At 38.0% G+C, this 26,030-nt stretch overlaps 1 protein-coding gene across 1 annotated transcript in view; it reads left to right on the top strand.

Moving 5' to 3' along the window:
* The window catches only part of STK3 (serine/threonine kinase 3), a gene marked incomplete at its 3' end in the record, with an annotated part of 140,307 nt that overhangs the window by 72,855 nt on the left and 41,422 nt on the right, over nucleotides 1-26,030 (top strand). The window contains exons 9-10 of the mRNA XM_082479525.1: nucleotides 10,910-11,102; nucleotides 20,183-20,358. Coding sequence (XP_082335651.1) covers nucleotides 10,910-11,102; nucleotides 20,183-20,358 — 369 coding nt within the window. The remainder of the gene's footprint in view (nucleotides 1-10,909; nucleotides 11,103-20,182; nucleotides 20,359-26,030) is intronic.

Here is a 26,030-nt window from a genome sequence, read left to right as displayed (position 1 = left end):
GTGATGTACACCTTCCCTCTTCCACTACTGGGTGGAAGGGTACAACACAAGTTTGGTCCGCCTCAACTGAGGAAGCATTTAGCAACTCCTCATGCTTCTTGCATGGGTACAAAAGTCAGAATGTAGCACTGCACTTTTTCTTTTCTTTCTCCTGCCCCGCCCTCCCCCCTTCCCCCAGATTGTTCAGCATTTAGTGTAAGGGAACCTCAAATCCAGGATTGGGACAGGAATCTGTTATTTGTGTTACCATTGCAGTAGATGAGAATTTTGCTGTATACTTTTGTGGTGCAGTCAGGGAATAGGTTATGAGTTAAAAAGACAGTGAGACTCTAGTTGTCACTAAGTGTAAGATAGGTATCTCAAATCTGAAAGTAACAGAAGTATCTTTGGTTAGCAGGACTGAGAGAGCAGAATCACAGAATGGTTGAGGTTGGAAGGAACCCCTGGAGGTCATCTGGTCTAACCCCCCTACGCAAGCAGGGCTACCTAGAGCTGGTTGCCCAGGACTGTGTCCAGATAGCTTTTAAATATATCCAAGGAGGGAAGCTCCACAACATCCCTGGGCAGCTTGTGCCAATGCCTGGTCATCCTCACAGTAAGAAAAGTGTTTCCTGATGTTCAGAGGGAACCCCCTGTGTTTCAGTGTATGTCTGTTGCCTCTGGTCCTGTCACTGGACGCCACTGAAAAGAGCCTGGCTCCGACCTCTTTTCATCTTCCCATTCAGGTATTTGTACAATTGATGAGGTCCCCCATGAACCTTCTCTTCTCCAGGCTGAACAGTCCCAGCTGTCTCTCAGCCTCTCCTTATAGGAGAGATGCTCCAGTCCCTTAATCATCTTTACAGCCTTTTGCTGGACTCTGTCCGGCATGTCTATGTCTCCCTTGTACTGGGGATCCCAGAAGTGGACTCAGTACTCCAGGCCTGGCCTCACCAGCGCTGAGCAGAGGGGAAGGATCATCTACCTCCACCTGTTGGCAACACTCCTCCTAATGCAGCCTGGGATACTGTTGACTCCCTTTGCTGCACAGCTGCATTACTCTTATAAGTGCGATTGTAGTCTATGGAAATACTAGGTCTGTCATTTTTTGCTTATACTAACAGAATTTTAAGGGCTGTAATCGTATACCAGTGCATGAGCATCAACAAACCCAAAACCCGATGTCAGCCTCCACTTGAAAGAAATGGCTCTTAAATATAGGGCAGAAGGTCAGAGTGGATGGCAGAAGGGGCACAGGCAGAGGAGAAATAAGATTAGTCAGCATGGGAAGCTCTGGCATTAGCATACCTTGCTCAATTTTTTTTCAGGATCATGATGTAGAGGAGTTTTAAAAGACAATCACAGAATCATCAGAGTTGGAAGGGACCTCTAGAGATCATCTAGTCCAACTCCCCTGCTAAAGCAGGATTGCCTAGAGCACATTGCTCAGGACTGCATCCAGGCGCGTCTTGAAAATCTCCAGAGAAGGGGACTCCACAACCTCCCTGGGCAGCCTGTGCCAGTGCTCTGTCACCCTCACCGTAAAGAAGTGTTTCCGTGTATTTGAACGGAACTTCCTGTGTTCTAACTTGTGCCCGTTACCCCTTGTCCTGTTACTTGGAACCATTGAAAAGAGCCTGGCTCCATCCTCCTTCAAGCCACCCTTTAGATACTTGTACGCCATAATAAGGTCTCCCCTCAGCCTTCTCTTCTCCAGGCTAAAGAGTCCCAGCTCTCTCAGCCTTTCCTCATAAGGCAGATGCTCCAATCCCTTAATCATCTTAGTTGCTCTTCGCTGGACTCGCTCCAGCAGTTCCCTGTCCGTCTTGAACTGGGGAGCCCAAAACTGGACACAGTATTCCAGTTGTGGCCTCACCAGTGCAGAGTAGAGGGGGAGAATGACCTCCCATGAGAGTCTTGCAGAGGGCTAGAGGCAGCCCTGCCGGGACTAGCATGGGACTGGAGAAAAGAATAAAGGAATTTGAAAACTTAACAGGTGACTAATGGGAGAGGCCAATTTGAGGTGGAGCTGACTTCCCAGCACAGAATGAAATGATAGATAGAAAGGGGGCTTGTGAGTGAGACTAGTCAGCTCAGAAAAGAAAGGTAGAAAAATGAAAAGTAGAGTAAGACTCCAGCATAATGAAAGACAGAAGGGGAAATTTTGGAAAATGAACATTTGTAGTTGTATTGCCTAGAGCGGAGAGATTACTAGATGAGGCTTAAGATGACAAATAGGCAAGAAGGATGAGAGAGTCTGGATGAAAACTGTAGCAATATGGGCATTTTGAAAAGAAGGGTATGTTTGCTAGGGCAAGCCCTTTGTACTGCTGTACTTGTAAAAGACTTCAGAATTATTTAAAAAAAAATATATATTTAATATGCACATCATGCCGTATATAATCCTTGGAGTTACTGAAGTGCTTTTAGAAATAGTTTTATCATCCTTCGTAATTTGATGTTTTGTACTCCTTTTTAGTTTTCTATGGTGATGCTGACTTACAGGCTATAATTAATTAACTAAAATTAATAGATAATAACATCTTCTGCAAACATCATTTGGTAAGAGAGAGGAATCCTGGCTATTGAGTGCATAATATATTGCATTTGGACATAATTAGATAAGCCCTTGCGGTTGCATTTTTGAGCTAAGTAGTTTGCTTCCTCAGCAAGATAAGCTGGCTGTCTCTGTGGGTCTATTTTAATGCAAAGTAAACTTTATCAAGGATGGGTTTTAAGTAACACTGAAGGTAGGCTGAATACAAAGCACAAGAGGTTAATGCAAACTATCCCTTAATATTTTAGAGCATAAGAAGACGAGTTTAAGAGTTCAAGTTGGTGGTTACTGCATATTGTTAAGGGGTGGTAACTGCTTGAACTATACATTCTAACTCTGCTTAAGAGGTTATTGTAACTGTTTTTCTTTGGGGAAAACACAGAAAGGTTAATCCTTCCAATCCTATGTCTGTTTTGTTTGCTGTGAGAGGTCCAGTAGTAGACTAGGCTACACAAATAGTCTGTAGTCAAATTCATTGTGAGCTAAGGTAAGTCTGGCTGTCTTATATTTGCTATGGACCTATGTGTGTGTTTGAAGCAACAATAATTCAGAGGATGTGTTTGTAATACCATGGTAAGCTGATTGAGAGTTTAACTGTAGTTCTCCAGCAAAGGCCAGCTTTGCTTATGGCAGAGAAGATGGATATTTATTAAAAATAGTTTGTGTCATTCTTGTAAACTTCAGTAGGGGGAAGGAATAGATCTCCTCTGAACTTGGGGGAGGTTCCAAATTAGAGAAAGACCATGTGCAAAGAGAAGAAGATATGCCATTTCTAAGTGGAGCAAACAAAAGGGAAGTACTAGCTGGTGCGTATTGAAAAGTGGGAAGTGGTGCTTGTCAGTGTGCTGATTTCATAATTTTTTTTTATCCTGATCATGGTTAGATAAATTTCACTGTTCCTAGAGATTATTCTGGAGAGGTTTTGTGCCTTTTTAGCTCCATCATCTTTATTGAAGGAAGAGTATAAGCCACTATATTTACTACTGCAAAAATGTCTTATAATGGACAAGAGGATGTCCAGGTATTTTTGCTGTAAGGTTTATACTGAATAGTTAAACTTTTGAAAAAATTTGCCATTATAAAAAGATTAAGTAAAAAAGGATTTTTGTTCCTATTTTTAAAAAGATTTCTGTTTATGATACTTTATGCTGTTGAGATGCTTCAGTTCCCTAAGTTTTCATATGTTTTTATGATTCTAGAAAATAATCTGTGGTAAGGTTTGTAATTAGGTTGAAATTTTTACTTTTGTTAAAACTGTTGATGTGATATTTGGTAGTAAGTACAACTTTTGCTATTGGTAAATATATGTCTTTAATAATTTAGTATTGCTTGGTAAGCCTTGAGTGAAAAAAGTTTGGAAATACTTAGCTTCAGTAGAAAAAGTGAAGGTACAAGCGAGTGAAAGGAAGAACACTGATGGTGAGGTGAGGAGGAGGAATTTCCTTGTTGACAAATACAGTTTATTAAAACTCCGTATTTGGTAGTGACCTATGAATAGCTTTTGTGTTGTCACAATGCAGAACTAATCTTGTTCTGAACTGGTTTTAATAATAGTTTGGTTGTAATACAGACTTCCTGTGCTTTGCAACTGAATTTTAATGTAGTACATCATTGTAAGAAATTCCAGATTCGTTTGAGACATGACACCAGTATCTTGTCCAGTTGCAGTCACTAAAGATTCTGATCAGTTAAAAGCACAAAACCAGCCGAACTAGGAAATGGCAGGATAAACTGTTACATTTCTTTATTTAATCAGAGAAGCTTTTTTCTACCATGTTTCCTGAATTCGTGTTATTCATGTACTGCACACTAGAAGACTGTTGAGCAACACGTAGGTGTGATTGAGGCTGGAATTCAGTGAAATTCTGGACAACACAGGTTTTAGTTTTTAAAGTGTAGTAGGCAAGATTGATCGATGAACCCACAAGTTATTAAAGGAAACCAGGTTCAAAACCAGAAGAATAAAATGAAAGCATTGGAACATTTGTGTTTGTCATTAAAAAAAACCCCAAATAAAGAACAAACCTCCCCAAATCCCCCCACTTCAATTTGAAATAATGCTTAATTTCAAAATAAGATCAAAGATTATGTCTTTCATTTAATTTGGAACTTGTTTGGGGAACTGCCAGAAAAACAATAAAGCAATTCTTCTGAGTGTTCATTTTTCCCTTCTGGAAAGGGAAAACATAGAATATGAGTGCCAGTTTGGTGTACTGTAGTGGATGAAGTCAGCAGTCCAGCATTCAACTATAAAGATAAATAGCCATTGCATATCCCTTCTTCTTATGTACCAATCTGCACAGAACCCTGAAGAAATGCAGGGCTGATTGTGTGTAGTTTGCATGACTACATGAACATACAGTTCAAAGGTTTTGATAAGCCAACATGCAATGATGGCAGCAGTTCTAGAAAGAGTTAACGACAGTCCCCATGTTACCTTGTGTAGTAGCAGTGACAGTAACTCAAGTGTATATTTCTTCATATTTTAATATCTAGAAATGTTTTTAGATTGTATATGGAATTGGAGTCAGTGTTCAGTTGGAACGTAATAGCGACCTAGCACATAAATTTTGGAAAATAATAGCTTAGAAGTGGATTCTTCCGAATGATATTGCTGTGAAGGCCTCATCATAGAAGTGCAAAGGCAGAGTCATAATTAGAGAAATACAAATTTGATAACACCTAAAAGCAAGAGCAAATACTGATGTTAGTGTTAACTTTAACACTGACAGACTCTACTTATCTCGTGGGCAGTGAATTGAGTCTATATGCTATTGAAAAATAATGGTTTCAGTTAACCTCTCAGGGGCTTGAATTTATTAATCTAAACCCCCAAGGATTTCCTATGCAAAGCGTGAGCAGTTGTGCTCATTACTCACTGGTATGTGCTTTGGGACCCATCAAGGAGAAAGGTGCCTAACAGTTACATTTGAACAAGTTTTCTAGCTTTAATTCCCTCTTAAAGCCTTATATGTATTGTACTGGGCACTTGGATTATAAGTGACTTACTTAACTGAAAGTAAAATGGAGAGGAGTGGGTGGTTTTGGAGAGTTAATCAGATGCAAAGATTTCACAATTATGTGCTTAATTTTCAGGATCGATTCAGATTGGTTTCGTTCAAATGAAGAAGAGTCACATCCCTAAAATTGAATCTTATTTTTAATTTTTACCACTTTCTGTGAACATTTTATAGTATGTGAAGTTGTCAGTTGTAGCATAAGTATTTTTTGCTCTTCAAACCTTTGTATTATACAGCCGTAAATAAATGGCCAGGTCGAAATGTCTTCATGCTGTATCCTTCTAGAGAGATATAATATCATTATAAATAGTGTGCTCTGAACTGGTTTTATGCCTGTTATGAGAGCTGCTCGTGTGATGAGAATGCCTTCTGACACACTGACGTGTTTTGATAGGTGCTGAGGTAATTGTACAGATTTTTTTAATTAAGCAAAAATTGCAAGCAGTGTATTCTACAGAAGGTTAATCCCAATATCAAAGTTTAAACGTTAGTTTAGGCATTACTAAACATGACCAATCTCTTCTCTTGTGCATTTTTTGAAGTGTGATGTGAATTGGATGCTGAGGCTGGGCAGCGGTATTATGGGAACGTAAAGTAACTCGTTGCCTGGCAGCTCACAGGAAACATGTCTAAATATTTATTTCTGTGGATCTTTAAAGGAATGAGCTAACAAGCAGCTCTTCCTGTATGTTTTCTTTTACACTTTAATGTCTCTATTGTGTTAGGAATGTTTAATCATTTTAGAATATTCAAACAAGGAATTTTTTTTTCTTATACACTTAGTGGTTGACAGCTATCAACAACTTAGCCAACCATCAATATTCAGTTATTCTTATATGTAGACTTATTTATTCATTCATATGAAAGTTTCTTTGGTTAATCATATATTAATTATGAGAAGTTGGTGTCTGTCTTTTGAGACCTTAAGAAATAATTGCTATAATTATTCCTTTATATTTTTTACAATATTTAGATAGTTATTTTATAGGAACTGGTGAGTCATTTGAGTTATTCTATATCTTAAATCTGATACAGCAAGCTGTATTTTCCTGAAGGTTTTTGTTTACTTTCATGTGTCTTTCATGTGTTCATGTATATGATATATCTATGTATCTGTATGTACATTTATGTAACTTTGCATGACAGTGTTAAAACTTTGTTTTTGTAGCATTTTTCCTTCAAGCCAAAGAACACTTTAACATATGTGCTAATTAAATTTGATTGCAGTCCTTTAACTGTCCTTAAGTTAGAAATATGTAAAGATGACTTTGTCGAGTGAAATATAGCTACCCAAGGGGCATAAACAGCTTTATAAGAGCATATTGTTAAAACCCTCAGCAATTTAGAGCCAGAAACATCTTATAGGAAGAGTAAACAGGGAGATAATTGTGAGCAGCAAGTTGTTGTTACTAGCTGTATCAATTAGAAGGAAGTAGAAAACAAGCTTCAACACTGTTTTGTGACATATGTCTATTGAATTTGACGGGATTTGGGTTAAGTCTTTACCTGTTTTGCTGATGGGTCTAAGCTTAAACGTATGCTCAGTATTAAGCGTATACTCAGGTTGTAGCTGGGCTTTGAACATGTTAGGAACTTCTACAAAATCCTTGTTCTTGACCAAACTATATTATGTGTTTATGTAGCTACTACAGTGCTTTTACAAAAAGATAGCTGTGACTACAGCCACGTTTTTCAAAGGTGATGATGAGGTGTTAATAGTAAATGAAATTATTTTACAGGATACTGAAGTTTGCCAGCATGTAAATCTTCCTTTCATGTATTGCAGCCTAGTTAGCTGTCTCTGGTGCCCTCTAGTGTTCTTTTTACATGCACAAACCGTAGTTAAAGAGAATTTTAAAGGCAAGCTGCCATATTTGCTTGTCTTGTTTAGTTTTTCTTTATCAGTCTTCATCCCTTTTTTTCCTATGAATGTTAAAAATGCAACAGAAAAATGCATTGATCTTTATCATCTCGGCTCATTTGCTGTCATGTTGTAGACTCAGGTATGATGTGCCAGGCCATCTTTTCTGAGAAAACTCCTCGTGTGAGGAAGAGATCTTATGTTACAAGCATATTGTGAAGTCTTGTGTGTTGTTTACGTTGAAGCCTTTTTGGAATTAGCTGTCCTGATAATCAAGTCTCTGTGGTTGCATTTTCATGCTTTAAGGGTTGATTTTGTTAACTTATTTTGGTAAATAAGGAGATCCAAACAGTTAGTCCCCTTGCAGGGTATTGGCAATGTTTTACTTGTACTTACTTTTGCTGTAATGCTGCTCAGAGTTTCTGTAGTTTAATGTATTTTCTGTAAAATTTCAAGAGATACTAGCGCACTCGCTCATGCACTCTTTCTGTTGCTGTCTACTGGTGTATCAGAAACCCCTGACAAATACAAGTTTGGTGCTTATTACTTGTACACAAGAGAACAGCAGACAGTTTAATTCCAGAGTTAGCTGGTTTTATTGCTTGATTCTTGGATCTGTCTTCATAAACAGTATGAGAACATGACACTTCAGCTTTAATACCTTATATTTTTTTCATGGTTAAAATTGAGATTGTGTGTGGTTTTATTTGATCAGTGGGTACCCTTTTTAACAAAAGATCAGTTGTTCTACATCAGTATTTACAAACTGTAAAGCATGAATCAGAATTTGTATGAAGGAATCACTTTCATCTCTTGTGTAAATGTGCACATACATAACTTGGATCTGCTGGATATTTTTATGAAGTTACTTTTTCAGATCCAGTATAGTCTACTGCCATATTAGCTAAATCTCATATTTGTGAGAAATACTGGAATGATAGTTCTAGAAGCAATCTGGCTTAACACACAAAATTAATTATTTTGGGGCATGCACGGACTCCCCCCCCCCAAAAAAATTTTGTGTTGCCTCTCTCTCAGTACATCATTCCCAATATAGGGAAAACACTGGTATCAAAATTGTCATGTACACCACATTTGTAGCACTTAATATGGGAAATAGCAGTATGTTGTGAGTCATTTTTTCATTGTATTGCAGTACTGAGAAGCACTTAAAAATAACTTAATTGTTCTGGCAATGCAAAAAAACACTTCTGGACTTTACTTTTGGAGTACCCTTGTTAGAAAGGGAAAAATATAACTTGTAAAAACTACTGGGGCTAGCAAGAACGTTGTGGGGAGCAGGGGAAGTAAAGAAAATGAAAGTTGCCACCAGGAGGAGCAGTACTAAAATATTCTAATTTATTTACTGGCACAGTCCTCTAGTACTGTAGCTATAAACTATCTGTATCTTTGGGAATATAAATTTTTTAAGGGTAAGGTACTAAATATAGTGTTGTAGAACACAAGTGAAAAACTCAGAAAGAATGCAAATGAAGAACTTCAATATTTTTACAAATTATAATCTGGAAAAGGATGATTCTTTTGGCATTTGAAGTTTTAATCACAGATTTAGATCTGTTTCAGTATGTTATGCTGGTAGCCAGACTGTCTAAATCAAAATTAGATCTGTTTTTCTGTCTCTTCGTTGAGATGTAATAGAATAATTTTCAGGAGCTAGTGTATTAGTATTGCTAATAACTATAGTTCTCAGTATCTGCTTAGACCAACAGAGATACAAGCACTTAGGAAATGTAGCTGGCTCATGCACTTATGTCTATACTAGAGGCAAATTGTCTGCTGCTGTGTCAGGGAATAACAGGAAAGGAAATGAACGCGATCAGCAAGAAATAGAGAGTGCCAGACCTTGTAGGGTTTTGGGGCTTGGGTGAGTTTTTTAAATTTTGGTGTGGGTTTTTTTGTAGTGTTTTGTTTGTTTGTTTACTTTTTTTTTTTTTTTTTTGGTGGTGGTGGTTTGGGTTTCTTTTCCCCTGCTTCAGTAATAGACTTTACTTCTATGGATAATGTATAGTCCATCACATTATTCCTGAAAAGCTGTCATGTTGCGCATATAACCTAAATCAGACTTTGTAAAGCAGTAGGATTTCCCATTAATGTTTTCAAATATTGGTATTCCATATGAATTTTATAATTCATTGACTGGACTGTCATTAGTTCTCTCTTTCACATTCATGGCCCATTATTGTCACTGATCTTATTAGCGTTTATAAATATATAAAGGGGGAATGTCATGAGGATGGAGCCAGGCTCTTCTCAGTAGCAACCAATGATAGGACAAGGGGTAATGGATTCAAGCTGGAACACAAGAGGTTCCACTTAAATTTGAGAAGAAACTTCTTCTCAGTGAGGGTGACAGAGCACTGGAACAGGCTGCTCAGGGAGGTTGTGGAGTCTCCTTCTCTGGAGACATTCAAAACTCGCCTGGACGCCTTCCTGTGCAACCTCATCTAGGTGTTCCTGCTCCGACAGGGGGATTGGACTAGATGATCTTTTGAGGTCCCTTCCAATCCCTAGCATACTGTGATACTGTGATTTAAAATGCTCTTGTATCTCTTCATGATATTAAGCTATCATGATATTCACCGACTTAGTGGTTAAGTATGTGCTCTACAGATATTTTTCTGCATAATTTCAACAGGTTATTTTGCTTACTCTTGTGACACAGGTTTTTAAAGAGAACTAAATATGTGAAGTAAGCCAAGTGGATTTTGTTTCTGAGGCAGACTTCCAAAACTATTCTGGAGTATTTTTTAATACCTAAATTGAACAGGTGTCTGCCATCTGACTGCTGTGCATAATGTGAGATGCTAGGCATGATATTTAGTTAAGAGTGATCAGCACAAATCCTTGGTGATAGTCTGTTGCAAAACAACCAAACCACTTTCTAAAAACGTGGTACTGATTTTGGAACCCAAGGATGTATCATAGAATCATAGAATACTTTGGGTTGGAAGGAACCTTTAGAGGTCATCTAGTTCAACCTCCCCTGCGCTGAGCAGGGACATCTTCAGCTAGATCAGGTTGCTCAGAGCCCTGTCCAACCTGACCTTGAATGCTTCCAGGGACAGGGCATCTACCACCTCTCTAGGCAACCTGTTCCAGTATTTCACCAAAAATTGGAATGATAATGGGTCACCAAACACTGGAATAAAGGTATAATGGTTCATGAAAATCACCAAGCTACTCAAAACTGGCTGCTGATGCAAAGTGGGTGTGTGGGCCATATTCCTGGTATATCCACCCTGCTTGCTGTACATCTGTGAGAAAGAATGTTTTTATTCTTCCTTAATATGGAACATTTTTTATTTTGTAATTTCTTTTAAAGTTTTAAACCTGGAAGTCTAGCAGTAAACCTAGGCCATACAAAAGTATAAAACTTATGAATAAGCACCTAAATGATTGCTTCTTTACTTTTTTTTTTTTTTTTTTTTTTTTTAAATGATCGGCTGCATTCTGACCAATGTATCTTGATAGGATGAAGATGAGCTGGACTCTCACACCATGGTGAAGACCAGTTCGGAGAGTGCTGGTACTATGAGAGCCACAAGCACAATGAGTGAAGGTGCTCAGACAATGATTGAACACAACAGTACTATGTTAGAATCGGACTTGGGGACCATGGTAATAAATAGTGATGATGATGAAGAGGAAGATGGGACCATGAAAAGTAAGTTGTTAATTTACTTTTCTTTTAATGATGTAATAAGTTTTCTCGTACTGTATGAGAACGTTATATCATCAGTGGCTTTTAAGTGTCAAGTCCTGTGGTTAAAACAGGAGAGGGGTATTTGTGTCTCTAAGTGTTCTCTATAGGTTGTGGATAAAAAGGTGACTATCGTGGGAGATTCAAAGCAGAAGCCAGGTTTTGGTGCTTTGCTAAGTCTCTTTGGAGGACTCTAAAATTAGCTTTCTGTGAATTCTCCCTTCTACTGCTTGTCTCTTGTTTTTTTGCCTCCTGTATCACATACATTTGGACTGGTTCCTTGGAGCTAAACTAAAGTGATGTGATTACGTGAGAAGCTGCTGCAGTGGTCAGTAGTCCTGGGAACTCCTCATGACTCTCCATGGGTTCAGTAATCAGTACATATGTTGCTGCAGAATTGTCTTGTAACTCGTGATCAATTAGCAGATTTTTATTTTATAACTAAATGCTATTATTTGAACCCATGTTGGATTGTAATTCAATAATGCTTGATTTAAGGCAGTGATCAAAAGATTGTTGAAACCTAAGTAAAAAGTCCAAATTGACTTCAGCAGCATGTGAGGGAGTATGTAACAAAGAGGAAAAATATTTGCAAATGTTTTAAAGTATAAAATTATAAGTTACACCCAAGTATGCATAAATAGCTGTTTGTTAAATAGTTAACTTATGTACCTACATATTGATGTGCTCATTATTTGGCTGAAGACTACTGCAGAATGAGGCCTGCTGAATTTAATAGAATTATTTGCTTGAATGGGCAGCATCGATAGACGAATCTTATTCAGGCTGTAGGTGCCTGATTTCGTGAGGTACAATGTAATGTTTAAGTCCAGGCAATTGTTTGGGGGTGTGTGTGTATGTAATAAATAAAGCTAACATCTCAAGAGTGGAAATCAGTGCCAAATAAATAGCTTTGTTGAATGCTTTATAGCAAACATAAAGTTGCATTTGTGTTTGTACCTGTTGTGATTTGTGTAAGATTAGTTGGAAGTGCAAAGCAGGGATATGTTTTCTTTGTGGTTTAATGTATAGCAAATTGGAATGGAGGAGGGCATTTGTTGATTTTGTTGGTTTTTTGTCATTTGTTTTGTTGGTTTGTTTTTTTTTTTCTACTCTTTTCAGCAATAAGATAGCAAATGTACCTGTTGGTTAGTGATTAGTTTAAGTAGGATGATTCACCTCATGAAAACACTCAGTATGTGCTTTAATTTGTTTTTGTGCTGAAACAGAGTATTTGCCTATTAAACTGTGAGGCTTAAAAAGTTAGTACAAGCTATCTTGAACTTGTTAATTTCAACAAGTTGAGGAAAAGATGAGTGATGCAAAGAAAGAAAAAAAGAAGGGTATTTCAAGCAAATTTGGAGTAAAGGATAATAAAGTAATTCTTAGTATGGAAGTATTATGAAGTAGGGTTTTGTGTGGCCTTTCAAATCACTTCAGGCTTGATAGCTATCCACATAGTTCTGTTAGTATGCCAAACAGATGAAAAAAGTGTCATTAGGTTTGCACTGCAGTCTCTTATCCATGTCCTGTTTGTCTGCTATGTTGCTGGAGATACTGTTTTTAAAATGTACTGTTATTTTCTGTTTTTAATTGATTCCATTGCCAATCTGTAGTTAGAAAGGAATTCCCTTTCTACACCTTTGCATTTAGTCAGTATAATTCTTAAACCCCTTCTTCCTTCTTGTCAAACAAGAATACATAACGTTTCGCACAGCAGGTTTCCTTCCCCTCCCTCCCCCCCATAGGTGACTGTCTTGAGTCCTGTACCTCGATCAAAGGAAAGCCAGCAAACTGGAGGTAGCCTGACGGCAAGTGATGGTTTCATCATTCAGCTGGCAGGCAACAAAATAAATATAAACCATGTCCACTGTAGCTGGTCCTCCTCTGGTTCTATGATTCATGTGCTATTGGCTGAAACAGGAGCAATAGCAAGTGTCCTAAACGAATGTCACCAGGAAGGGACATACAAATCCTTGTTCTTCCTCAGAGGCAGACATAGATTTTATGCCTCTTTGTGCTTGACGAAAACACAAGATTTTGGAGATTGGTTGTTTTTTCCAGTGTACCTTCATAGGCAAGGTGGACACTTTCTAGATGTTTGTGTAGTTTGATTATAATAAACCAGAACAGGTAGCTTAAAAGTGCTCGTTGATACTTCTGAATAATAGAACATTGCAAGCAAGAAGCTTGGAGAAATAAACTGAGTTAGCTAGGGAAGAGGGATTTCATTTCCTTCCTAGAGACACGAAATATTTATGACAAACTACTTTTTTTGTTGTTTTTTTTTCTGTTGTTAATTGCTCTTGTGTTTAGTTTCACGTTTTGTTTCCTTCTGCCTTTTGTTTCCCTGCTCAAGGACAAAATAAGAAACAATAATAGGTTTTTATTTATAAATGCCCATGCTTAGAGGCCTCTGGGAGCCATGACAGAAAATAACTAAAACCATATATTTTCACAAATAGGGAATTGTGCCCGGAGAAAATTGGGATTTGGAACAAAAAGAGGCCTGTCATCCTACCCCAACATACAATATACAGCCTAGCAATAAACAACATTTATGCTTTCTTCATTAGTAGGCTTGTGCATGCTCTGAGCAGAGACTATGCGGTACGTACCTAGAAGGAGGGAAGAAAATGCAGTATACAGAAAGGTGGGAGGACAGATCTTAACTTTAGGAGGCGTAACATGGAGCGGAAGAAGGAGTAGGATTGATGGAAGGTAGTAGTACTTTTGTTCAGCTGCTCGGATTGTACTTATTTTCATGTAGAAGCCTTTTCATATCTCAGTTCAGAGACTGGTATTCAGACTAGCTTCCCTGCATTCCCTTTGTGGCTTTTCAGCAAGGCTTAGGGTTAGGGCTTTCTGGTTCACCAAGAGTACTTCTGGTTGTTCTCCTTTTCATTAACACACCTCCGCTTCCCCTCCCCCCCCTTTTTTTTCCCCCCTCCCATTAAAGGTGTATTTGCTGTCTGCTTTGGGCTGGAAAACAAGCTGCCTCTTCTTGCGATTTGGACTTACATTGGGTTTCTAACTGTTGCTTTAGACTTCAGTGAAGCTTCTAGATGGTTCATGGTTGGTAAAAGAGGACAGTGAACTAATGAAGTGGCATTTGACAGAATGTAGAAAAGTGGTCAGATTTTTTTTTTTTTTTTTCCCTATAAGACATAAAATGTCTTTGGTTTAGTCCGTATAATTCTTAAACTTTCTTCCTTCTTGTCAAACAGAAGAATATACTGTTTGGGACAGCAGGTTTCCTTCCCCTCCCTCCTCCCCCATAGGTGACTGTCTTGCGTGTTTCCAAGCCTGTTCCAGTCCTTGAGCCCTCTCCTGTGATTGGTAATAGAAGTTGTTAATTTATGCCGCTAGTAGTAGTATCTTTTACAAATGGGAATTTTTTTCAAAGAAAAACATCACATTGGCAATTCTGCTTCAAGAGCTGTTGCAAAATGCTAGCTTAACATGGATGATTTTCTTTGTTTTGTTGAAAGCTGAAATAAAGTATAACTCAGCTGGAAAGAACTAATAGGTTTATAATAGTCGTGTCATTGAGTGTGGGTTTTTTTTTTATTATTTCTCCAGGAGGTGGAAAAATAGAACAGAAGTTTTTAAACTAGTTTTACAAGTCTCGTTCTCAGGAAGCAAAGCAATGTTTTGTACAGGAAGCTCTTCCCCATTAAAAAGCCCTTAAACTTGAGTCCATAGTCCTTCAAACAGTCTGTGAAGGCTTCAGCTGGTTGAAAAATATGTGGAAAAATAAGTGGAATTTCCATTTAAATGCCAGTTGCAATTTTTTTTTCTGATAAAAAAGTATATTATAAAACAAACAAAATACTGAATGAGGCCTGAATTTGAATGAAGACTTGGGTGCATAAGTCACTATGATGTGGAAACTGCAAACTTGGTAACCACTTTGTTACACAGCTCTCTGTAGTCAAACATTTCTTAGGTAAATCCTTTGGTAGACTCCCAGCTGCTCTGGCATAAGGAACTGGTCATCTAGTTTCTCTCAATGCTTGATTGCAATTCAGAAACTTAAGTAGACTGACTTCTCATTCTTTGAAGTGATTGTCTAATACGTATGTATTGGCAACAGAACTCCTCCACTTATAAAAATACAGTTACAATTTCTGCTTAAAATATGGCTGAAGGAGGTGGCTGTGGCAGCTTTCTACATGGTAGTTCACTGTTAAGTGTGTTTTCCCAGAGACTGAGGTCAAAATTCCAGGCTCTCTTCAACCTTATTGTATTCAAAGCTCCTGTCTCCCATTTCGCAGGAGAATTACTGTCACTGCGTTGTAGGCTACCTAGTGTGGTGAGAAAGTAGTGGTACAAATGTATGAAATATGAAGCCCAAGTAGTATATGTTGTAGTATAAGCTGTTTTAGCCTTTGTGGAAGAGGTGATAGTCCAAAGAAAGCTAAAAGCTGATTGCAGTACAGCTTCTCACTCTCATAGTGACAAAACAATATATTTTGAGGGAATAAAGATACTGACAGGATCTTTGCAGAAGTACTGCTGACAGGAGAGCCTGGTCCCTTAACTTCACTGAAGAGGCAGTAGCTGGAAATATTCCTCAGTTGAGTGGCACGTGGATATCCCCAGGATGGGGAAGGCTGTGGAAGCTTGTGCCTTTTGGAGAAATGAGGAAAGTTCTTCTCTGTAGATTTGCAGCTGTGGGAGAGGTCCAGTGTCCTGCTAGTAACAGACTGAAAGACTTACAGACTTCCTATAAGAAATTATAAAAAAAATCCCAAACAAGCAAAATACTGCCATCACCACCCACCTGCTCCCAGGAAATCGGAGACTCCCTTCTGTAGGAGATGGATGCCCTTATCTGCTAACCTTACTTGTGATCTAGGAAAAGTTATTTCTTGCCCATTCCCAGCCCCACAAACTTGAAAGACTGCCAGGGCTTGTCCATTGCTTAGATTGTCTCCTGCTGCCCATCCATGTGGGCACATGCCAATGATACTGCAAGAGGAGACCTTGAGAGTGACCTCAAGAGTAACTCCAGGGTTGTGACTATGTTCTTGATCATGATGGTGAAGGGCAAGCCTTGGAGGAGTGGATGGATCCTATGGGTCAATGCTTAGTTGTGCCTCTAGTGCTGTTGACAGAGGTTTGACTTTTATGACCATGGGGCCCTCTCTGAGGATCAGGAACTGCTGTGGAGAGATGGGTTCCACCTGACAAAGTTAGGCAAGCATGTTTTTTGCCAACAAGCTGGCCCTGAGTTAGCCGGACTGCCATGGGGGAATGGGTACATGGCTCAGACCAACACAGAGTATAGAAACTTAACAACTAACAACAGAACTCTCAAACGGATTTAAAATCACTTTAATATTAATATAATACTCTTCTGTTGGAAATACATCACTACAAAAGCATTTTTCTTTATAGATTACATCAATTGAATTTGATCAAAACATGCATTAGAATGGAATGCATATTCCTTCTTATTTTGAAATGTGTGTTTAGAAATATTTTAGCTATGATATGTTTTGAAACAGTGTAATAGAGTTGGTGTTATGTTATGTCATTGCCTCGTTATTTTTATCCAGCATACTTTTGGGGAATAAATTCTCTTACGTAATTATTTGGGGACATCCCGATTGGCTGTATTCCTATTAGGGGTATTGCTGAGGTAGAACGTATGTTTGCAGTGTCTATGGTGGTCTCTGTGTTCCATGGCTTGCCAGCAATTTCTCAGACTGCTGGTTTTATTGTGACTTTCTTCCCAAAGCCATCTTGAAGTCCTGGAGTGGGCAAGTATGGGGATGATAAGAGACTTGTATTCTTAAGTGCTGAAACTGCAGCAAACATTTTTAAACATGATAGTCTCTGTTGAAGATAAAACTAAAATGAGAATAACTGGAAGATCCAAAACCTCCTAGAATGAAGCAGGCTATTGCACAAGAGGTTTTCAGTGGAAGTGTGGTTGTGCTGCAGTTTTTTTTTGTGGCGAATTATGTATATAAAAAAAAAAAAAAAAAGTAACTTACTGGATAGTTGAGTGAATTAACTGCCCTTAAAGGAATCTTTGTGTTGTACTTCTAAATTTCTTGGTTCTTAAAAGACAGTCGACAAGGTATTGTTACTCCGTTGTTCATGGAAGTTAGAAAAAGTGCTTTCAGATCAAAATGATCTTCTAATAACCTTACGTTTCGCAAAATAGTGCAACCTACATCAGTTTATTCTGGCATAAAAAGCCTGAATGTTCTGTAAAGTCAATACAAAAGAGGTAGGAGCCTTCACAGGGCCTTTAAACTAGTAGGTGTCAACCTATCCCATTTTCTATGAAATATTAACTCAGCTTGTTTGTGTTATGTCTAAAAAAGAGTCTCTTTTTTCATTTAATTATTTGCAAAAATAAAATAAAACCTTAAAAATAAACCTTTAAATAAATCTTACATTTTTACATTGTGGAAAAAACAAACCTTGTAGCATCTCTGGTCCCATTGTTTTGCAGGCATAATATTTCTGGGTTTGTGTGTGAATTTTTATATTTGCAGTGAAAAGAAACCAGCTCTTGTTCTTTTAAATTGGTTAACTAACTGTATACTAAATTGGAATCAGAAGTGAGTTCTAAATTCTTATTTATCAAAACAAATAGAAGAAGTCCTCAAAGTGTAAAATAAATGTGTTTTGCTCATTTCTGTGTAACTTCAGGCCTGTTGACCTACTTTCCTTAATATGCATTTGATAGCAAGGAATTTGGAGGGATTGGTTTGTTTTACGTATGTAAGCAATCTTCTATTACATATATAAGGAAGATATTTATGAATAGCTCTAAATCTTAAGAGCAGCGCTTGGAAAATCTTAAGTATTTTCTGTTGCGTGAGAGGAAGGAAACTATCTTACCTGTAGTGGGCCAACATTTTGGTACCTCAATTTCTAACAGAGACACTGGTAATCTTGTTTATAAGTATGTCTCAATGATGAAACATAAGTACAACCATTTCAGCAGAAGAGAAATATTGGTTGTGAAAGGCTGGCGATGTGGTGTCCTGTCTTTTTGGTACAAATAGTTTCAGGGGTTTTCGGCAGCGATCAGCAAACAATAAAATGCTTGTATTACGAAAATGTATTTATTGTATTTCTGTTTTTAATTCCAGCCCCTTCATACTACTACCTTCTCTTGGATTTGTTTTCTAAATTTATGTTTTGCTGAAGTTTAGATTCTTCCATTTTTGCCCTTTAGGGATTATTTCTGTAGTTATTCAGCATCCCTGCTGTTTACTTCTTATCCCTTCCTCAGTCCCAGACTCGAGAGATCCAGAAACCTCATTCAAGTGATCTTGAATTCAGTGGGGGCAAACTTAGCAGATACCTATTCTCTAGAATCTCCCATGTGATCTGTTAAATTCAACCTGGAGTTTAGTTCACTGAATATTTTTGTATGGTTATAGTTATCATTAATTAAAAGATGGTGAGTACAGATAACTATCATCTGGGATTAGAAGAGAATATTAGAAAAGAATATGGCAACAACAGAGAAAAACAGGCTAAAAAAATGTGGGGAGGAGAAGGTGTGTATGGAAAGATGGCAGACTGAATGGAGGAATCATTGTGGAGCTGAAGAAGCAACTGGAGTCAAGTGCAGTAAAGTCTGGATCATAAGTAAGACAGTAGAATACCACATTCAAAAAGCCGGAAGAAATCTCACTGGAACAGAATGATGTAGAAAAGAACAAGTCAATATGCTATAAAAGATGGCAATACAAAAATAAGAATTAATGAAAAAAATAGGCCACTATTAACCATGCAGCAAAACAAGAATGAATTAAAGAGATCTTGAGTCAGGGGGAATAGATTACCACAGTAAGAGATGATGAAATGAAGTGAAAGAGGAGGGGAACAAAAAAACCCCAACCACTTAGTGAATTAATAAAACCAAATATAAAGCTAGATATGAAGATCAGCAAGTCCTAGTGGTCATGTTAAACAAAAGCTCAAAAGATATTTCCAGTGTTTTTCCTTTTCATTTGTTAAAACAAGTAGTTAAAATAAAAATTCCTAATTATTTTCTTATACTTATTATTAAAAAAGTATAATTCTATTGTGGGTTGTTTTGGTTTTGTTTTAACTTGGTTATATTTCTCCTCCTGCTTCGTATTTTACTTGTGGAAATGTATTTCATGTTTCTATATGTAGAGCGTGTTACACTGCAAGCAAGTACACGTTTCATGAGCCAGCGCTGTACAGAATATAGTCTCTGAGGTGACAGTTATGAAGAACTATTAAAGCATTTCTTATGTTTTATTTATTGTTCTATTTAGTAATGAACTTGCTTTGAAATCCCACAAAGAAAACAAATTTCAGTCATTTAGGGTTGTATATAATTTTTTTTACATTTACTTTCATGAAGAGGATAACTGAACGGGAGTTCACACTGATCTCAATCTGCTTTGTAAAGCTTTTGCGGCCATGTAGATGATGACAAAAATCCCCCAGAATTTCCACACCACGGAGATAGGGTGCTTTGCAGCCATCTGTAGAGTGTGATCCCACAATTTGCTGAGAATCCTCATTGGCAATGAATTTAGTTAAGCAGTGTCTAGAGACAGTTTGTGTGGTTGCTTTTTTTTTTTTTTAAATCGGTTCTTTTTCTAAATAATTTTTAAATCGCACCTTTGGTGAAACTGATGGAACTCAGTTGCTTTCCTACAAGTGCCTGTGGACCAGGCCTTGAAGTTAGGGGCATTCAGCACCCAAAGGGATGCTTACCACCTTGTGTTATTCAGTCTCTATAACAACAAATAGATACCGCATGAAGTAACTTCGAATATTATTTGTATGTGCAACTCTGAAATGTCTTGAACGTTTCTCCACATTGTATCTTGCTACAAAAATATCATTCTTCGGCTATGAGCTTTTATGCCAGAGATTCTCAGGGGACAAATGGAGGCTTGCACCAGACACAGATGACTATATTAGTTTCTTTAAAATCCAAGAAAACTAATAAATGGCGTTTTGTAGTGCAGTAAGTATTTGATTTTTAAATACTTTTAACTTTTTTTTGCTTTTTGCTTTCAACTAAGGAAATGCTACTTCACCGCAAGTTCAAAGACCTTCTTTCATGGACTACTTTGATAAACAAGATTCCAAGAATAAAAGCCCTGAAAACTGTAATCAGAACATGCATGAACCTTACCACATATCCAAAAATGTTTTCCCTGATAACTGGAAAGTCCCTCAAGACGGAGACTTTGATTTCGTAAGTACATGTTTATTGTTTACTTTCTTGCATGCTGTTTATTTTATGTGTGCCAAAAATAGTTAATCCCTTTCTATCCTGTGTTAATACAAGTAAAAGAAGTAAACTTTCAAGAATACTATCCAATTATCTATCTTAATGCCTCATCCTGGTTGTTGAAATAAGTACGTTTGCTTAACGGAGGATCTTTTTAATGAGGAGTGGTATGTGACACTATGAATATACTTCTTTGTAACAACTTTTTTTTTAGTATTTTTGGTTCTTTATAATTTATGTGTTATAAGAACTTTAAGATTTGATCCAGTTCTATTTTTTAAAAATTAATTAATTAGTACAGGCTACAGGCATGGAATAGTGTTGTCATGTTTGCTGAGTATCTCAGTAAAATGATAAGCATTTTAAACTGGATTGGAGCCATTTAATCAATCTCCTTGGAGATGGTTAAGATCACCTACTGTCTGCACAAGCCAGCTTGTTGGTACTATTCCAATAGCACACATCTCTACATAAATTACCCTATCTAACACCAGTCTGTCTAATTTAGGGTGGGGGTTTTCCCCCTCCAAAATATGTGTAGTTTATTTCTTTTGGCCTATGTTGCAAATTACAACAGGAGCAAAAAGAAAATGTTGCGAAGTTATAGGTTACTCTTAAAGTGAAATAAATAATCACTGTTTTTAGACTTGTAGATAATTATACCTGTTTTTTCCCTTTGTTAATTTTTTTTAACATGTTTGAATGAAAGAATTTAGTTTGTCTGTTGTAGATTAAACATGTTCTTAATGGCAGTGCAGTAGCTAAATATGATCACATGGCACCTTTTTGAAAGTACACTTGGTATTTGAAGAAAAATGTGTTTAATTTTAGGTGACAGCTGTAGGTGTGGGATTTTTTCCCCAATTTTCACTTATTGCATTTCAACATAAAGCTGACTCTTAAATTTATGCTACTGGAGTAAAGCCAGTTAAATAGCACAGTACAAGCTGTTGCTGCTGGAGAGGTTTGGTCAAGTTGGATTTTGGTTTGGGTGGGGGTGTTTTTAAGCTTTCTAAAATTTATTTCATTTTTTTAACCATAAAATGCAGTAGTCGTCATCCTGATAATTGACTAACTGTATATTTAAGTGGGGTGGTTATAGTGGCAATAAAATTACCCTTAGAACAATTTAAATTTCATCCTATCTTTTCCATTGCTTGTTATGAAATGCAAGCAAAAATTATTATTCTTGTAAAAATTCTAAGATCTTGATTCAGTAAGTGCTTATTCATGAATAATTCGTACATGGATAATCCTGTGGAACCTGTTGACATCGCTTGTACAGATGAAGTTGCCCTCTTGAAATAGGAACTTCTCCTACAACCACACATGAGGAGTTCTGATCTTCAAAAGCTAACTGCTCTCTGTGTTGTAGGCAAACCTTGCTAGTGGCCTTCAACTGGCAAGTCAAAGACTTCAGAATCATAGAATGGTTTGTGTTGGAAGGGACCTCTAAAGGTCATCCATCTAGTCCAGCTTCACTGCCATGGACAGGGACATCTTTCACTAGCTGTTCAAAGCCCTGTCCAGCCTGACCTTGGATACTTCCAGGGATGAGGCATCCACAGCTTGTCTGGGCAACTTGTTCCAGTGTCTTATGGAAGTTAAATGATGTGCAGTTTGTCCTTGACTTTCTAAATGTTGCAAGGCTTGATGCTGCAAAATGATTCTGATTGAAGACCAAATTGGTCAGAGACCACTTGGCCAAGCTGGACATTCACAAGTCCATGGGCCCTGATGGCATGCATCCGCGAGTGCTGAGAGAGCTGGCGGATGTTATTGCTAGACCACTCTCCATCGTCTTTGAACAGTCATGGAGAACAGGAGAGGTGCCTGAGGACTGGAGGAAGGCTGACATCACTCCAGTCTTCAAAAAAGGCAAGAAGGAGGACCCAGGGAACTACAGACCAGTTAGTCTCACCTCTGTCCCTGGGAAGGTAAGGGAGCGACTCATTCTGGATGTCATCTCCAAACACGTTGAGGAACAGGAAGTTATTGGAAGTGGTCAACATGGATTTACCAAGGGTAAATCATGCTTGACCAATCTGATAGCTTTCTATGATGTTATAACTGGTTGGCTGGATGAGGGGAGAGTCGTGGATGTCATCTACCTTGACTTTAGCAAGGCTTTTGACACTGTCTCCCATGACATCCTCATTAGGAAGCTGAGGAAGTATGGGCTAGACGAGGTGACAGTGAGGTGGATTGAGAGTTGGCTGCGGGACAGAACTCAGAGAGTTGTGATCAGCGGCACAGAGTCTAATTGGAGGCCTGTAACCAGTGGTGTCCCCCAGGGGTCAATGCTTGGTCCAATTTTGTTTAATATATTCATTAATGACCTGGATGAGGGGACAGAGTGTATCCTCAGCAAGTTTGCTGATGATACCAAACTGGGTGGGGTGGCTGACACCCCAGAGGGCCGTGCTGCCATCCAGCGTGACCTGGACAGGCTGGAGAGCTGGGCAGAGAAGAACCTAATGAGGTTCAACAAAACCAAGTGCAAGGTCCTGCACCTGGGGAGGAAGAATGCTAGGCACCAGTACAGGTTAGGGGCGGACCTGCTGGGAAGTAGCTCGGAGAAGGATCTGGGGGTTGTGGTAGACAGTAAATTATCCATGGCCCAGCAATGTGCCCTTGTCGCCAAAAAGGCCAATGGAATCCTGGGCTGCATAGGGAAGAGTGTGGCCAGTAGGTCGAGGGAGGTCATTCTCCCCTTCTACTCTGCACTGCTGAGGCCACAACTGGAATATTGTGTCCAGTTTTGGGCTCCCCAGTTCAAGAGGGACAGGGAACTGCTGGAGCAAGTCCAGCCAAGGGCAACTAAGATGATTAGGGGCTTGAAGCATCTGCCTTATGAGGAAAGGCTGAGAGAGCTGGGACTCTTTAGCCTGGAGAAGAGAAGGCTGAGGGGAGACCTTATTATGGCATACAAGTATCTAAAGGGTGGGTTGAAGGAGGATGGAGCCAGGCTCTTTTCAATGGTTCCAAGTAACAGGATGAGGGGTAACGGGCACAAGTTAGAACAGAGGAAGTTCCGTTCAAATACACAGAAAAACTTCTTTACGATGAGGGTGACAGAGCACTGGCACAGGCTGCCCAGGGAGGTTGTGGAGTCCCCTTCCCTGGAGATTTTCAAGACGCGCCTGGATGCAGTCCTGAGTAATGTGCTCTAGGCAATCCTGCTTTAGCAGGAGAGTTGGACTAGATGATCTCTAGAGGTCCCTTCCAACTCTGATAATTCTGTGATTCTGTGAAATAGGATTTAAATAAAAGGTGAATAACTGTTTGCATGGGCAGCATGTGTAGTTGGGGGTGTGTGTGTAATTTTGTTTTAAGCATGACAAAAGCCAAATACTTCCGTAGATAAGCCAGCCTAAGAAAGAGTTTAGGAAGACTCTTCAATAATGGATGTACTGCTTCAGAGTAGTCCTCAATACTTTTCTCTGGATCATCTGGTACCAGCTCATGTCACACAGGATATTGGTTTTAACAGCCTGCTGGTTTTAACCATAGGTAATTATTATTTATTTATGTATTCTAGAAGCACTTCTATTTATATTTTAGACAGTGAGTGGCAGTATTGGTGAGTGGCCTGCAAGAGACTTTCTGAAAGGATAAATCAGTGGGCAGCATGCATAATATATTGTCTACTCTTTGTGAGATCAAGATGAATGTTTTCGGTTGCTGACATGAAGTCTTTAAATGATTCATGAAAGGGATAAATAATGGAAACTTTTTGTACTAAATAATTCCATTTTATTTTGTTTGGAATTAGCCTTAGTGGGATCTAAAAAGGGATCCTAACAGTAAATGCTGACAGTCATATTTTTATTTAAAGAAGGGATTGATACATTAGAACTAAAATATAAATGATCAAAATCTAACTTGATGCTAATATGCTCTAATAGTACTCTAATAGTACTCCAGCTCTCTATGTAGAAGAGGAGGGATGCTCTGTAAGTTGGAGGTCACCAAATTGATACCATTATTCTTACTTACCCATATACCCTTGTAAGCTGTGTTGGGCATGCCGGTGCTGGCAGCCAATAAGAGCTTTACTGGTGAGCCAGGGCAGAACGACAGTGCCGTGCTAAGAATTGATACACAAGAGTATTGAGTGGAAAGACTTAGGACTTTATAAGTGTATGTGTCTGTTACAGCATAAACGAGAGAAGCAGAAATGCCATTGAGGTCGGGGGGAGAAGGGAAAAGGAAGAAAAAACAATCCTTATAAATCCCTGCAACTAATCAGTTTGCTTATTTCTATGTCTGACCTGCAGAACTGGGAGCTACTTCTTGTGGCCAAATGGTATATTTGCTTTAGGTCACAGTGATATTTTATCCTATTTCTAGTATATTTTGCTTTTTGATAAAACAATATCTAGTTATTTTATTTGTTTAAATGTACAAATGCATGTAATACAGCCATAGCAATTAGTCTAACACACTTGCTGATGATTTTAGATGATGTAAATAAATGATACAGGAAACTTTTCTCATAAGGTAGATAAATGAATGCATAAAGTAATACAGAGTGAACTTAGCACTGGGTCTGGTTTGAAAGTGTTTGTGTGGGCATAGCTTTCTGTCCTGACGTAAATGTTTTAAAAACTCCTTGCCAATGAAAATAGAAGACTTTTCCAAGAAAATAAGATGCTTTGGTCATCAATCTGAGCTTTAAAAAAAGTAATTGTAGCAGCATTTTTTCTTCTATAAGTACATATTTATGCTTTGTGTTTTACTGTTAAAGTACATCTGTTTTGAAATTCAAAAGCTGTTCTTACTTCTTTTTCACTAATGCCGTATGGGAATTTGAGATCCATCTCTGGCTGTTGGTCCTGCGGGCCTTCAGCTCTGTGATCAATCTGTGGTTGTTATTGGTGTAATGTTCCATGAATTGATGAGAAAAATTTGCCACTGCATACCTTCAAGTTTTGCATTGTATTGAATCAGGTATATTGCAAATAACTTTTAACTAGGCTTAATTCTGGCACCGTATAGTCACCTTGAATATAACGTTATTCCAAATCTACCCTGTTATGTATGCTTCAGGACTAAGGTGCTGGTTTTTGTGCATAAGTAGCGTTTGGGGGTTTTATACTACATTTCTTCTTGCTTTTTAGAAAGCAAAACAAAACAACAACCACAAAAAACCCCAAAATAAACAACCCCAAACACTTTTGAACATTGTCTTTTCTGTGACTAGGAATTTGTATAAGGTTGCTTTTTTTGATCTTTGTTTTCAGTTATTTTGTTGTCTCTTTTTGTTGTCTCGTGATAAATTGTGAAAACCAAAAACATGGGTCTTTTGTATCAGTGAATCTTAGGGAAATGTATTTCTGGAGAAGTACTTGTAAGTATTTTTTTTTTTTTCTACTTCAGCCTTTGAAATGGAAGCATCGAAGGTCTACATATAAATCTTACAAAACCCCCAAACTAGTGTTTATTCAAACTTCAGCTTTTATATTAAACTTTTAATGTATATTTTACACTCATGGATCATTAAGGATTTTTTGTTTTCAATTAATACTATCAAACTATAGGCAACTCTTTTACACGTTTTTATTATTTTTAAGGGGCATACAGCAGATGGCAAAATTGAAGCAATATTTTTAACCCTAATTCTGTCAGTTTTA

Source organism: Vanellus vanellus (assembly GCF_965231255.1).
Source record: "Vanellus vanellus genome assembly, chromosome: 2".
In the NCBI taxonomy this organism is placed as follows: Eukaryota; Metazoa; Chordata; class Aves; order Charadriiformes; family Charadriidae; genus Vanellus; species Vanellus vanellus.
The sequence above is the reverse complement of the archived record's forward strand: the minus strand, read 5'-3'. Positions and strand labels throughout refer to the sequence as shown.